The 15,543-nt window shown below is 36.4% G+C and overlaps 1 protein-coding gene and 1 long non-coding RNA gene across 2 annotated transcripts in view; one reads left to right on the top strand and one right to left on the bottom strand.

The window, feature by feature from the left end:
- The window catches only part of LOC135203555 (CCR4-NOT transcription complex subunit 1-like), a 188,162-nt gene extending 181,189 nt beyond the window's left edge, over positions 1-6,973 (top strand). The window contains exons 30-33 of the mRNA XM_064233297.1: positions 12-303; positions 1,261-1,444; positions 1,866-2,133; positions 5,099-6,973. Of these exons, the coding sequence (XP_064089367.1) occupies positions 12-303; positions 1,261-1,444; positions 1,866-2,133; positions 5,099-5,162 (808 nt within the window). The 3' untranslated portion in view covers positions 5,163-6,973. The remainder of the gene's footprint in view (positions 1-11; positions 304-1,260; positions 1,445-1,865; positions 2,134-5,098) is intronic.
- A 2,878-nt stretch (positions 6,974-9,851) lies between these two features.
- LOC135205798 (uncharacterized) lies at positions 9,852-13,884 on the bottom strand. Its single transcript, XR_010312610.1, has 2 exons — positions 13,364-13,884; positions 9,852-13,245 (listed from the first exon to the last, which is right to left on the bottom strand). It is a non-coding gene; the product is annotated as an uncharacterized LOC135205798 (long non-coding RNA).
- Between the last annotated feature and the right edge of the window lie 1,659 nt (positions 13,885-15,543).

Below are 15,543 nucleotides of genomic sequence, written 5' to 3'. Positions count from 1 at the left end.
CTCTTGCACGACTTCCCAGAATTTCTCTGTGAATACCATTACGGGTTCTGTGACGTCATCCCTCCAAACTGCATTCAGATGCGCAACTTGATTTTGAGCGCATTTCCCCGTAACATGAGACTTCCTGACCCATTTACTCCAAATCTGAAAGTTGATATGTTGCCTGAAATCACAATATCTCCCAAGATTGTAACAAATGTTGCCAATTTAATTCAACCGCCAGAATTTAAGAAGAACCTGGATTCTTACCTGAAGAATAGAACACCAGTTACGTTCCTTTCAGATATGCGTACGTACTTACAGGTATGTTGCTCTCATCAGTTTTCTATATTTTCTGTTTGCTACAGGAGTGGGTGAGTTGAGTGTTCTAGCCACTGTATAGTAATATTCTTATTCTTACTATTTAAAAAGTTCAATGGAATAATTCTTGCAATGGAAATATAGTTCAAATTGGGATTCAACATCATAAGTTTTTAAATAAGACAGGCTTCTTCTTCTTCTATTAATAATAATGGGATTGTAGAGGATTACTGTAGATGAATGTTGAAGTGAAATGACTGTTTTTGGTAAAATGAAAAGCTACTATTTGTAAACCTGAAGAGTTGACTACTACTGATTCACATCAAGCGTGCATCTGATGTCTAGGCTTGTCCCTTATGATGTTTCTGATGGGCTATTGATAAGCCAATCACAGGGCTGGAAATCTCTCGAGAGTGTTCACATTGACAGGATATATGTTTCACCTCTTCTGAGGGATACTTTTGAAAGCCGTATCCCTCAGGAGAGATGGCAAATACATCCTGCCTGTGTGAACTCCCTTGAGAGACTGAGAGTTCCCAGCCCTGTGATTGCCTTATCAACAGCCAATCAGGAGCGTCATAAGGGCCTGGCCTAGGCATCAGATGCACGCTTGATGTGAATCTACTACAATATAATAACCCACATTTAGTGGTGCAGGTCATTCTGTCTTAAATAAAAAAAATTAAATGAAATACTTATCTTGCTTGTTAGGAGATCAGTTCTTTCTTAGATTTTTTTTATATACATGTAAAACTGCACTCTTATGTATAAATGGTTTTTGTATCTGCCAGTAACTGTAGATTAAGCTCAGTAATATAACTGGCAGAACAAAGAGCAATTCATCTCTTCTATTCAAAGCCTTTCTCATAATACCTAGTGACAGTGTAATGAAATGAAACACTGACTGGAACAAAAGTTTCTCTTACATAACTGGCCTTTGATTAAGTTCTTGATTTGCAGCAAGTTTCCAGTGAACCCGGGATGAGGTACAACATGTCTGTGATGAATTCTTTGGTGCTGTATGTTGGCATGCAGGCTATTGCACAGATTCATAGTAAGGGGTTAACTCCTTCCATGTCCACGATTGCTCACTCCGCCCACATGGACATCTTTCAGAACCTCGGTGTTGATTTAGACACAGAAGGTACTATTTTTTTATCACATCCTATGATAAGAGTTAAGATTCAAGTGACTACCTTCCAATGTAAACAGCTAAAGGAAATTAAAGTTTTGGGAATCACAGTGAGGATGACCCTTGAAAACTTGAAAGCATACATAAAGTTTACAAACATAATTGATGGTAATATTCATTATTGATGATAATATTGCAGTCTTGATTAAAAGATTAATTTTTATGGAGAGTACGTTTATGGAAATTATATATATATATATATTTTTTTTTTCGCAAGAATTTATCACAGCTTGCTTTGTTAAGGATCTGTGTTTTTCTCAACATTTTCAACAATAGAGTTGTATGTATTTAATAATGTGTAAGATGTTGGTATTTCAGTGTATTTTATTTTGATCTAATTTTACTAAAGCCTTCTAATTTTCTGTCTGTTCAGGTCGTTACTTGTTCCTGAATGCCATAGCCAATCAGTTGCGTTATCCAAATAGCCATACGCATTACTTCAGCTGCACACTCTTACATCTCTTTGCTGAAGCAAATGCAGAAGCAATTCAGGAACAGATAACCAGGGTTCTTCTGGAGAGGTTGATTGTCAATCGACCACACCCTTGGGGTTTACTCATCACATTCATCGAGTTGATTAAGAATCCTTCTTTTAGGTTCTGGAGTCATGAGTTTGTCAAATGTGCCCCTGAAATTGAAAAGTGAGTATTTCAAGAAAATTAGAGAAGTTTGTTTAGAGGAACTCTGCTTGATAAAGGTAAGTATTGCCAATAGCATTTTTGGGAAGATTTACATTAATGTAGGATAATTTTATGGATTTATTTTACTGTTAATTTGAAGGTTCTGTGAAGACACGTTTGCAATCATCTGTATAAGAGGGATTGATATTGAATGGGCCTCTCTGCTCTATGAACAGTGATTGATCTTAAACAGCAGTGGTTTATTCCAAAAGAGGATGTGATGCTAAAGTATTTTTAGTTGTAAGATTTATCACTCGGTATAGCTGAACTTGAGGATAGCTAGAGACAAGTTAAGGAATAAAGGTAGTTAAAATTTGATGATTTCTTGTGCTTCAGCTCACTCTTTGTAATTTTGTTTATAGTACCTATTTAAGTGATTGGTGGCTTGTGTTTTTACATCCAAATTTTAAGGTGTGCACTTTGGGTTTTGCTTTTAGTATTCCTTGTGTCATTTACAACAGATAGTAATAAGGTTCTTGGACAGTGTCTCTTCAACCCCAACTACATTACTTTCAGTCCTTGACCTTTTAACTTCTACCATTGGTCTCTTTCATCCATCTATTGAATTTGACTGCTGCTTTAATTTTACTCCAATTATTAATTAATGCTTGTTTTCAGAACAAATCCTTTGAATTAGCCTTGAGTATATAGGTTTATAATTTTTTAAGCTTCAGAAGCGCAACAAAAATGGATTGTTTTAAAACTTATGTAATATGTGAGACCCCTTCGTTTGGCAGTACAGTACTAGATGGAATTCTAGAGTCTTAGTGGTATGGAATTTTGCCACTGCACTTCTGATGTAGTAAAAGGGTCTGGGTGTTGGGTTCCTATTGTGAAATGCAGTTGGCTTAAATGGGATTCTCATTTTAGTTATGAAATTCAAAACTAATTCGAAAGCATATGCATTTCTGTGTGGGGTTTTATTTAGTGCTGTAAATAATTCTTGTAATAATTATTCTGCCAGTTCTGTCCGTTTCCAGGTTCCCTTTCAAGTCGTAGATATTTCTCTAAATCTTGAATAAATGATAATGTTAGGCTGTTGCTTGTGATTTGTACTTTACAGACAGCATTATTAGGATTACAATGATTGCATCAATACTTGAATGTGCATGAAGGATGTGAGGTTATTTTTATAATACTGTTACTCAATTTTACATAAATTTAAATTATATGGATTTTGAGATCCATATGGGCTGCTGGAACCAATCTGCTGCATAGCTCAAAGGCCTTATATGCAGGACTTTAACTTTATTTTTTAGATAGAATTTTATTTAAAGTGTGATTCAAGTCCTGATTTAGTATTTAGTCCCCCACCATTTCTTTTGCAATTACTTTATTAATCTAATGGTGGTTAAACATTTTCATAATACATACTACTAAGAATGTTAGCAAGATTGTAGCCTTTGGTGTTAATTTCTAAGAGTTTTCACCAAGTTTAATTACATAATGCTCAAGAATTTCAGTACCTGTAAAGTCTAATACTAGTTACAGGCTACCATCATAGCCTGATTGTCTTAGTAGCTCAGTTGTAATATTGAGAATTGATCCTTTTTAGCAGTCTTGTCCTTAGAATTACTGTACAATTTTTGTTTTTTGTGATCTCATGAGTCACAAACTTAACCACAATTCTTGTAAAGGTTCAAGCTTTTTCCTCATGAATGTTGTGTTGTATTGTTGACGATAAGCTATTTGTTACAAGTACCGGTAGGAGTATTTTCTTGGAGACGAGAATTTAATGCCAAGTAGGATGAAGTTAGTTACTGGATTGTGTTGTGCATGTTTGTCAATCACCATTACTCTTCATATTATTTGTGGCTTGAAATGTATTTAATTTGAAAGTTCTTCCTTTCAAGAATGTATTGTTTTTAAAGTGATCATAAGAATCATACTAGAAAGTCAGAAATTGAATTAGTTAAATATTACAAGCTGCAAGATTTTATGCAATGAAAATCAGCGATATAGTAGTAAGATTTACATTTATGAAAGTCTCCATGAAATTGTTTTTCTTGGTGCTACTCTGTATATTTATCAGCTTTACAGCTGTTGAGAAATGCCTTTTGTCATTTTTACCAGTAGTGTGCATGAAGAATGCCTATGATAATAGGTAATCAGTCATTATTCATGATGAAATCTTTGTGTTCAAAGTGGTGCATGATGAAATCTTAAGTGTTCAAAGTGTTGCTCTACTTTTTTTTTTCTCCAAATTATCATTTACCTGACCAGATTGGTATAAAATGTGAAACTGAAGAGTAAAATAAAATTTTTGATGTAGTTGAGAAACTAAAAAATATTTTATTTAAAATTTAGTTATGTGGATGGGTTTCATGGTGGTCAACTCAGTTACTTAGTCCAAGCAGTATGAAAAATGCAAAACATCTATTAATGAATATTAATATGGTTGTCTAGTTTTTAACCGGTGGTGAATACTGTATTCAGGATTGAGAGGCTATTGATTATTTTGAACCTTACCTTTAGGCCAACTGTATGCGAGTTTGAGAATGTTGACCGAGTGGTGTGGTTTGACTACTAAATTATGTGGATGGCTTGGGTCCTTTTTTAAAACAATACTATTAATTACACATCATCTAGCCAAAAATACTGTATTAATTCTTGTGTAATGTGTATATATACAAATCGTAATTTGGTTGTAGCAAATAATTTATTGTAGGTATTTTCTTAAGCTGGCTTCATTAGTGTTTGCCAATGCATGAGAGGTCATTTTGATTTTGGCTTGGACATAGAAGTGACATTAAGGAAATTCAGATAAAAGTACTACTGTATCAGTTTCAACCTTCAAAATACATACCAAGATTTCGACTGATTAGCAAGTTGAAGTGTCCTCAGAATATACAGCTCTGGTTGAATTGAGGTGTAAATGATGCAACATCTGTCAATCTCTAACAGGTGTCATGCTACAATCTTGCAGGTTGTTTGAGTCTGTGGCACGTTCGTGTATGGTTCAGAAGGCTACACGAGACCCAGATGCATGACCACAAGTGCTTCAGTCTTATTGTGCCCTGGTGGAGACCTGACCACATTGACAGCACAGCATTTTCCTTAGAGGCAGCAGTCCAAGAAGTCATTTTTATTGTTAAGGGTTTGAAACAGGTTGTACTTAGAATGAAGAATAACCTGCCTTGAACTTCATGCTGACAGCTGGTGCTCTACATGTAGGACCAAAAAAAAAAAAAAAAAGCATGATAGGAAACGAATATTGTAATGTAAATAGGTGGAAAAGGAATGATTGATTGTTCACTTGATCTGAGGTGCTCACCTAGATATTATAATGACTCAGTCTGTGAAAGTTCTATTTCATTTAGTACTTCTGTTATAAGTGTTGCGAAATCCATCAAGAGCATAAATTTAAAAGCTATGTACCTCCTGTTTTTTTTTTTTTTTTTTTTTTTTTTTTTTTTTTTTTTTTTTTTTTTTTTTTTTTTTTTTTTTTTTTTTTTTTTTTTTTTTTTTTTTTTTTTTTTTTTTCTTTTCTTGTAGGTGTAGATTATCTAGAAATTTATTTAACAGGACCAAATTTTTCTTCATCTTCAATAATATTACATAGTTATTGTTTTTGTTTTCAGAAACCAGCATATCGTTTCTAAAAGGCTGTATATTTTTTACAGATTAAATTCTGTAGTCATATTTATATTTTGGAGGCAGATGTCACGTAAAGCCGAGTGTCAGTATGCGTAGTAATTATTCCAGTGCAAAAGTGATATGTATCTTTATTACTCTTTGTGATCTTCAACTTCCAGGGAACCATGTGATGAGCTATACCTAAGAATATTAGATAATATGTGTTGTAGATTTTTTTATCAGGACATGTCTTTGTCTCTGCAATGGTACTGGGAGAGATTGCATTGGGCATCCACTCAGATTACTATAGAGAAGAAATGCTTTATTATTTTCACAATTGTTGGTGGTGGTAGTGGTGTGAAACTTGGGCCTATGGATCTCCTTAGCAGTACTATGTCAACAGGAAGACCTAGTAGTGAGCTTTGCAGAGGCATAGTATCATGTGACTTGTGCGTGATAACGCTACATATGCAAAAATGACAATGGACACAAAAAATGTACAAAATCCCACCCTCCCCCTCTTCATAAGCTGTAGGATTCAATCTTTGTAACAAATATTTAGTAGTCATTGTAAGATAGAGTGCATTAGCCATTTAAGATATCATCATGCCCTCAAGAGTAGGCTTCCAGTCACTCGAAAGTCTATACAGGGTACAATAACACACACACACACACACACACAACACACACACCATAGGAAATGAAGAGTGTGTCCAGTCCCGTTCCCACAGTGCACTCTATTTCCTGTTATATATTTTCTCCTTTTATTGCCCAAAACATCATCATCCGGATGTGTAATGCTTTGGCACAAAACATTTTTAATAAGTAGAATTGTATCTGAAAAGTTGAATTAAATGAATTGGAAAGAGAAAAATTGAAAAAAAAAATCCAATATAAATTCTGGTATGTAAATTACTTGAATCAGGTGGGGTGAAATATGGAAGTAAAGTGGTTTTATGTCTCATTTTTTTTAAAGAGCTTATTGCCTAATGTAGCATTACAGTATTGTTTTGCAATCATTTTGTATTAAATTGTACAGTAGAATTGTTGATGGTTCAGACTGAAGAGGGAAATGTTGAATAAATCACACTAAATGTGTGCCTGTATAGTTGAATATATTTTTGTTGACCATGTCTAAAGATATGCAGTTTGTCACTTTGTGTCATATAATTTAGTCCACTCTAGGTTAAGGATGTGAATAAAGGTATCTTGTAGCAAAGCATAAGTTGTTTTTGTTCATTGTCTTGGAATCCCCATGTATTTTTGAGTTAAGTAGCATGGCTGTTGCCCTTTCACATGTATTTTATTCAATTTATGTTTAGGTTTGAACCGTTAAACCTCTCATTGTTTGGTTAAATGGGCAACTTACCAATTGGTAAGTGATGAAGCCCACTAGTTCCTTGAGGTGCAGCAAAAATTTTTTTAAAAGTAAAATTTGATATGCTTCCAGTTATTTATGCATTTATTATGCCAGGGGTTGGGAAATTCACTTGGTTATTTATGCTCTTTCACCAAAATACTAGTGGAATTTGTTTCATATCCAGTATTGTCTGATGTCTATTTCTGAATGCTCATCTTTTTTCTTGAATAATGAGAGAATTTGCTATAATAATGTATATACTATTTTACAACAAACATCATATTGTTCAGGGTTATAGCTAGAAATGCACTTGAAGACCATGTTCATATTCTTCAAACGCATTATCAAACACTTGGAGAACCTTTTTGCAGATGAGGACTAGATCTTGTGTAGATTGATGCCATGGATTAAAGGCCTTTTTAATTGCAGTAAAAGAGGACTGTGGTAGCCAAGAATACCAAATGTTATGAGAATTTGCTATAATAATGTATATACTATTTTACAACAAACATCATATTGTTCAGGGTTATAGCTAGAAATGCACTTGGAAGACATGTTCCTATTCTTCAAACCATTAAATCCAACACTGGAGCCTTTTTGCAAGATGGACTAGATCTTGTGTAGATTGATGCCATGGATTAAAGGCCTACTTTAATTGCAGTAAAAGAGGACTGTGGTAGCCAAGAATACCAAATGTTATGAGATGGTGTGGGATGTATCCACCTCAGTCTTCATGTAGTGCATAGAGTTTACAGATGAGAGCACAGTGTTATATTTCCTTTGGTATTTTGGGGTTTGAAGTATAAACCACAATTCTTTGTGTTTATGTAGCATTTTTATAGTCAAATTGATTATATTGTTTGTCGACCAAGATTTGGCAATATTGTGGTGGAAGTCATTACACTCGAGGGTTTCTCTTAAGACTTTTTCTCCAGACATATTTTTTTCCCTACGAATGTGGATGTTATTCAAGTATAGCCCTTTTTGAAAGGGGAACAGATGCTGGAGATTCAAGGAAGGCTGTGTGCAATGCCAAATGCTTTTCCTTTATTAAACTCGTGACTGTCTCGACTGAATTTAACCTCAAAAATTTTATTTAAGTACTCTTGTAACTTGTACAGTCTGGCATAATATAAGGTGCCTATAATCAGTTGTCAGGTTTTATAGGAAGGAGGTCAGCCTTACATTAGCTGCCTGTCAGTTCAGAGTTCAAGCTATTCAAACTTGAGCTGCTTTCAATTATGGCGAGTATATTTACCCATCACATGTCTGGTTGTGAAAGCAGCCAAACTTATGGATAGTCTCATATTACAAGTTACTGCCATTCTTGGTGCATTGTGGAAGTTTTCCCCTCTTGGGTATGTTGATGAAATGTAACCAACCATTCCACAACTTTTAAGATATTGTCTGAGTGTGCTTGTACAGTATTGGCACTCCAATAAGACACCTAGCAGAGTGGACAATTATCTACCATGCTTACTCTGACAAACCTAAAGAATAAAAAGGTTTATGAAAACAAACTACATAATATCTTTTATTTACACAATTTCATTGACATTATACCTAGCAATGAAAAACAAACCTATTTTGGCTGGGCCTTAAGTCCCCTTGAGAACATTCACTCTGGAAGGTGCAATATGAAAGACTAAATTTTTTTATATGGCTATACACAAAATGCACTTGGAAGTCATGTTCCTATTCTTCAAACCATTAAATCAAACGCTGGAGCCTGGATCTTGTGTAGATTGATGCCATGGATTAAAGGCCTATTGAATTGCAGTTATTATTATTAATAGGGGTTAGTTTTTCCAGACCTCTGAGTCTCAAGTACTCTTCTCGGGCTGGTAAATTGCAGTAAAAGAGGACTTTGGTTGGGAATGTGGTAGCCAAGAATACCAGATGTTATGAGATGCTTATGCTGATGGTGTGGGATGTATCCACCTGTCTTATGTAGTGCATAGAGTTTACAGGTGAGAGCACAATGTTACATTTCCTTTTGGTATTTTGGGGTTTGAAGTATAAACTGCACAATTCTGTGTGTTTATGTAGCATTTTTATAGTCGAATTTATATTGTTTGTAGACCAAGATTTGGCAATATTGTGGTGGAAGTCATTACACTCAAAGGGTGTCTCTACAGAAGACTTTTTCTCCAGCCATATTTTTTTTTTCTTACGAATGTGGATGTTATTCAATTATAGCCCCTTTTTGAAAGGGGAACTGATGCTGGAGATTCAAGGTTGTGTGCAATGCCAAATGTTTTTCCTTTATTAAACTCGTGACTGTCTAGACTGAATTTAACCTCAAAAATTTTATTAAAGTACTCTCGTAACTTGTACAGTATGGCATAATATGAGGGGCCTATAATCAGTTGTCAGGCTTTATAGGAGGGAGGTCAGCCTTACATTAGCTGCCTGTCAGTTCAGAGAGTTCAAGCTATCCAAACTTGAGCTTCTTTTGATTATGGCGAGTATATTTACCCATCACATGTCTGGTTGTGAAAGCAGCCAAACTTATGGATAGTCTCATATTACAAGTTACTGCCATTCTTGGTGCATTGTGGAAGTTTTCCCCTCTTGGGTATGTTGATGAAATGTAACCAACCATTCCACAACTTTTAAGATATTGTCTGAGTGTGCTTGTACAGTATTGGCACTCCAATAAGACACCTAGCAGAGTGGACAATTATCTACCATGCTTACTCTGACAAACCTAAAGAATAAAAAGGTTTATGAAAACAAACACTACATAACATCTTTTATTTACACAATTTCATTGACATTATACCTAGCAATGAGAAACAAACCTATTTTGGCTGGGCCTTAAGTCCCCTTGAGAACATTCACTCTGGAAGGTGCAATATGAAAGACAATTTTTTGATATGGCCATACACAAAACACATACTCTTATCTCGTATCAGGGTTTGATTTCAGTTAACTTTGGAAAAAGTTGACTAAATTTAATTCACATTTAACAGAGGAATAAAATCCAGAGTATGCATCTGGCATATAAACCTATCTAAGCCATATAGCCCTCTCCAGTTATTACCTTGTCATGTTGGTAAATGTATGAATGTAAGCAGCAAGTTCTGTTAAAAAATAAAATAGTAACCATTTTACCTGCATAAAAATTAACACTGCCAATCAACAGTTGTGGTGACTGGTGGAACTAGAATGGCCAAAATAAAAAAAAATGAACACATTACATGAACAACCTTTAGTAAACTTAGTTTTGTACAAATAAAATTAAGAATAGTGTCATCTTGATACCTTGAATTATTCTAAGGTATAAAATTACAGTTCTATACACAATTATGTCAGCAATGTGACTTTATGTACAATGAAGTTCAAAAGAATGCCAGAAGAAATGAGGATTAAGTCTCCAAGGAAAATTGGATTGAAGAAGAAGTCAAACTTCAGAAAAAGCTGACAAAGTGTTGAAAGAAGTAACCAGGATAGCTAACACAACTAATGTATTAAGTACTAATTGTAAGTACAGCATACAATGACAGGTTCTTTGAAGATCACAAGTTTTTCCTTAAATCATTTTTAAATTTGCTGCAAGTCTGGTTACCATAGCAGCCCTTACATACTATTCTATAAACATGAAAATTCCTCAGGATGAGCAATATTCACATAACACTTCCCCCAATAAATATCCAGTATACAAATTACCTGTGTTTGTGCATGACACGCACATTTATTACAGTAACAATAATGGTCTTTTATTGATCACTCTGGTCAACCTTCATTTGTCTGTATTGTTTTTATGGCACTACAATGCAAACTCGTTAGCAAAATCTTATATTCCAAAGCCATAGCAATATAAAACAATATATGATTAGCTTTATTATCTGCAACAGATTCTACGCTGACTAGACACAATCAAATATTGTCTTAGGTCTGAGATGGGGCATTTTTAATACAGGAGCACATAGCACAACTAAATTACTCAATGCATTATATATGTATATAGTATATAATATATTATAATGTAATATATCCTGAAACTGTATGACCTAGAGAATTATGAATAATGTAATCTTAAATATCAGTGTGTTAACCTAGTGTGTATATTATGATTACTTGTTGCTAAAACCAGCTGGGTAAGATTACCTCAAATTTTGTAGTGCTTAGAAAAAAGGCTCGGCTCTTAAAAATACTTCCACTTAAACCTTTGTATATACGCAGTGTATATCATATTTCCAAATCTCAAGCCTGAATATTGTACTTAATCATCTAAATTTGAGGTATTCTCTTAATGTGTAATCTATCTGTTCCTAAGAAACAAAAATTAAATATACTTAGGTCTACACAATTACTGCAGGCAATTCCTGTTCAGAACTACCAACAAAGCAAATTCAGCACAATGGATGATGGTTCCACTGATGGATTGAAGATTGAAAAGTCGAGTACTGAACATCTTGGAGAAATCTGTTGTCTTTCATCAAACTCAGGAGGCAAGGACAGTAGGAGGCAGGTGAGAGGGTTCAAGGCCATAAGTAAGTGTTAAGTGTGCAGCCCCTGAATACGATTCTGGAAAATGTCAAGGACATCATAGCATGGATGGATAAAAGTGGAGATACACAGTACTTGACTGGAGAGTTATGTACTGGAATGAGGCGAAGACTTGGCAAAATAGTCTGTGAAAAAGGACAACTGGTAATGGATGTGTAGGGGGAACAAAGTGCTCCAACCACCTAAGGCACTTAATAGCACCAGGGCTAGTACTACAACCATCCCTGTACTCTACTTCTACCTGTCTAGTAGTTAAAACGTAAAAAGAAGAATCTACCCTGATAACATTAGTCTCCAAAGTACTTGAAAGAAGAGCAAACAAGAGCCTGCTAGAATTCTAGACCCTTGCCACCAGGTAACTTGCAATTATTGTTGGTATTGTCAACATTACTAAACAATCTGATCAACAGCACGCAACGGCACGCTGGTGCTGCATAGTTCATCATCATTGCCAATAACCATTTGGCTGACTCATTCATACATTCATTCAGGTCCAGTATTTTAAAAAATAAGTGATTACACAGTGCAGTAAGATGCCGTATGATTATCTATAACCCTGTATTCCACACATTGTGAGCACATTACATTGTTCGAGTTTTCCTTCTGGTTTGAAAGTCGCCTTAAACTACGAAGATGTGAATGAAAGGAAATATGTTTGTTGGTTGGTGTGTTTTGTGCGCATGGGTTGATTGGTTATACCGTAGGCCATTTTTGGTAGTCCATGCATGGATGATGAGAACCTGTGTAACTGTAAACCTGCACACGGATCACTTTCAGGTCAAAAGTCCCTATTATTATAATAATAATTACGAAGAGGTCATAACATGTATGGTTTTGAACCTGCTCAAACGAGATATGTTAATACAGTATATAGCTGTAATCCACACCTAGGGGGAAAAAAGATACATTATTAAAATGTACAAGAGTATATAAAAAACATCAACAACTCGCTTCATCTAAAATATATATATATAATATAAGTTATGTACAAATACGTCATATCTGTTTTGAGCAGATGAAACATGAGCACAGATGATACCCATAAGAGATCACTGTTGAATGGTGTTGCACTGTAACGCTGAGCAACCTTTACATAAAACTGAGTGGTATGCCTCACAAACCTGAGTCGGTTTTTAGTTTAAATATTTTAGAGACAAAAAATATAATATATATATGTATGTATGTATATATTTACAACAAGACTTCGTCAGTAGTGTAAGTGGAATCAGTGGGCATGTCACGACGCCGCCCGCCCGCCACCGATTCACCAAAGACGAAAAAGAAGCCAATTTTGGTCCAAAGATCCACTACATTGTAGAACCTCCCTCCACACTTTCGCATCCCACTACAGAGTGAGAACTGTGGAGGGGGAGGGAGGGGAAGGAAGTATAGTAGCTGGAACACATCGCCACTTTGTACTACGCTTCTAGCACAGAGATGACAGCAACACCGCGCGAAGTCGCCCTCCTAAATTCTTCAATCTTCAAGGCGATGTGGGACCATCGCTATCCGAGGTGCCGAGCGGAGAGGAGGAGTTACGCCAGGTGGTTCGGGCCGGAGTGTTATGGCGACGCTGCCTCAGGAGGGCTGGGTCGAAGTCCGGGTGTCGTCTGGCGTGTTTGCTGTTCGTGAAAGAGAGAGAGGGAGGGAGAGATGAATGCAACGTACAAACTGGAAGTGGGTTGATTTCAGTATCACATGCAGTGAAATACTTTAGAAATGAAGTGCAATGCAACTGACCTGAGATGGTCTGATCGCATAAATCTCTTCTGACAGACTGGACACACAAAATTCTTCTCCCCCGTGTGGGTTCTGGTATGTCGGGCCAGCTCGTCGCTACGGGCGAACCTCTTCCGGCAAGATATCCACGTGCACTCGAACGGCCGTTCTCCTGCAAAGGAAATAATGAAACAACGTTAATATAGTGCCATCATCATCATCATAATAATAAAAAAAACATGACTGAACGGATATTAGTAAAAAAAAAAAACATAATGAACGGATAATACAGAACAACCTCCGATCGTTTAAAAGACAGAACACAAAAAAAAGTTTCATATACAAACTAAATTCAGAGAAAGCCTGGAAACCCTACCGTAATACGAATACGACCTTTTCCTGTGCGCTGAATGACCTCAGGTTCCAGCGATTGGCCTTTTGGCCTAAATTCATATTCCAATCCCGTTCCTCATTTTCCACATTTGAAAACATTCTTTCTCGGCAGTCCACAACTGTTAACAAATGAACAAGGGAGGGGGGGGGGGGGGGGGGGGGGGGGGGGGGGGGGGGGACATTCGTACCTTGATATGAAGAGAGAGAGAGACGCGCCCAGGTCATCTTCTGCTTCTGCCTCCTCCTCCTCCTCCCGGAACTCTCTATCGATCTATCCTCACACGACATTCCTCCCCCCCCCCCCCCCCCCCCCCACTTTTATATGTAGTGCGACTGATTTACCTAATTTTCTATTATTCTCTCTCTCTCATTTCAACTTTTATTCTGCATTTTCTTTTCCCGGTTTGTAAACATGAAAAAGTTCCTCAACTTTATTCTCAAAACAAATCCGCATATTTCAAGATTTAAAAAAATCGGTTACTGGGTTTATCAGTCATTATTAATATGGAATAAATGAAATCAAACTCTTACTGTAGCCTGATGATTACTACCGATTAATTTGCATGACTGAGAATCCTCGGGATTCAAACCTCTGCAGTTGCTTCCCCTCCATTTTCCAATACACTGTTATATCTTTTTTCCCATTCTTTCGTCTAACGATCTCCCTTCTGCCCATTCATTAGGAAAGCTTACAAGACACCCTCCGCCTCTCCCCCAAACCTCGGGCACCCATGCCCAACCCCACCCCAGCATCACCTCTCCCTCCATTAACCCTATAGCCATTCAAAATTGAAAACACCTCGTACTTCTCTCCATCCACCCCCTAACCCCCTAAACCTGCCACCACGATCCCTTCTCGTTCCACAGACATCAACAATAGACTCTCTCTCTCTCTCTCTCTCTCTCTCTCTCTCTCTCTCTCTCTCTCTCTCTCTCTCTCGACAATCTAGGGGGAGGACCCCTTCTATACTGTCTGGGGAGTTGGTGACTAGTAAATTAATTCCTTTGCATCTACTTTCAATCATTCTGCATATGTACTTAGAAAGAGAGAGAGAGAGAGACGAAGTTCACAGATTACAATCTTGAGCAACAATCGAAAAATGACACCAAGTACCAGAAGTCAACCCTGAATGAGACTTCTGAACTCCGTTGACGATATTTGACGAATGCGAACATGGCTATAAGCGAAAGAAAAACACGGGTAGATGTCATTAATTCGCGGGAAATTATCCGACCTTGGCATCTCCGCGCTTCCCATCAGTCAAGGATGAGTTTACCTTCATCCCGTTGCTGTCTCTTACGTGCAAGACAGAGAGAGAGAGAGAGGAGAGACTGTGTTATCTATGTCCACACATAAAAAACTAGGGTCAATGTCTAGAAATTTAAATTGAAAATCTGCACAAAAAGACAACACAAGAAAACAGGCGGTCAATGTCTAGAAATTTAAATTGTAAATCTGCACAAAAAGACACACAAAAACTAGGGTCATGTCCTAAAAATTTACAATAAATTGTAATCCTGCACAAAAAAGAAAGTTAATTTGTTTTTGGCAAACGTAAGCATTACAATACTCACAACAAAACGGTACAGAGAAACAAACTCGTAACAAAACGTACAAGGGAAAAAAACCCTCGAGTATTTGTACCAGCATCGTCTTTTTTCGATAAATAAAAATCTCTCAGCTTCCCTTTAAAAATCAAACCATTCGTTAAGTCTTGGTAAGTACGGCTCACCACCAACTCCAAAATAAAAATAAATAAATAATTCACCAAGGCAGTATTTTCGTGGCCGACAAACGTAATGATGTC

Source organism: Macrobrachium nipponense, chromosome 24 (genome assembly GCF_015104395.2).
Source record: "Macrobrachium nipponense isolate FS-2020 chromosome 24, ASM1510439v2, whole genome shotgun sequence".
Classification (NCBI taxonomy): Eukaryota; Metazoa; Arthropoda; class Malacostraca; order Decapoda; family Palaemonidae; genus Macrobrachium; species Macrobrachium nipponense.
This window is presented reverse-complemented; position numbering and strand designations above follow the sequence as displayed.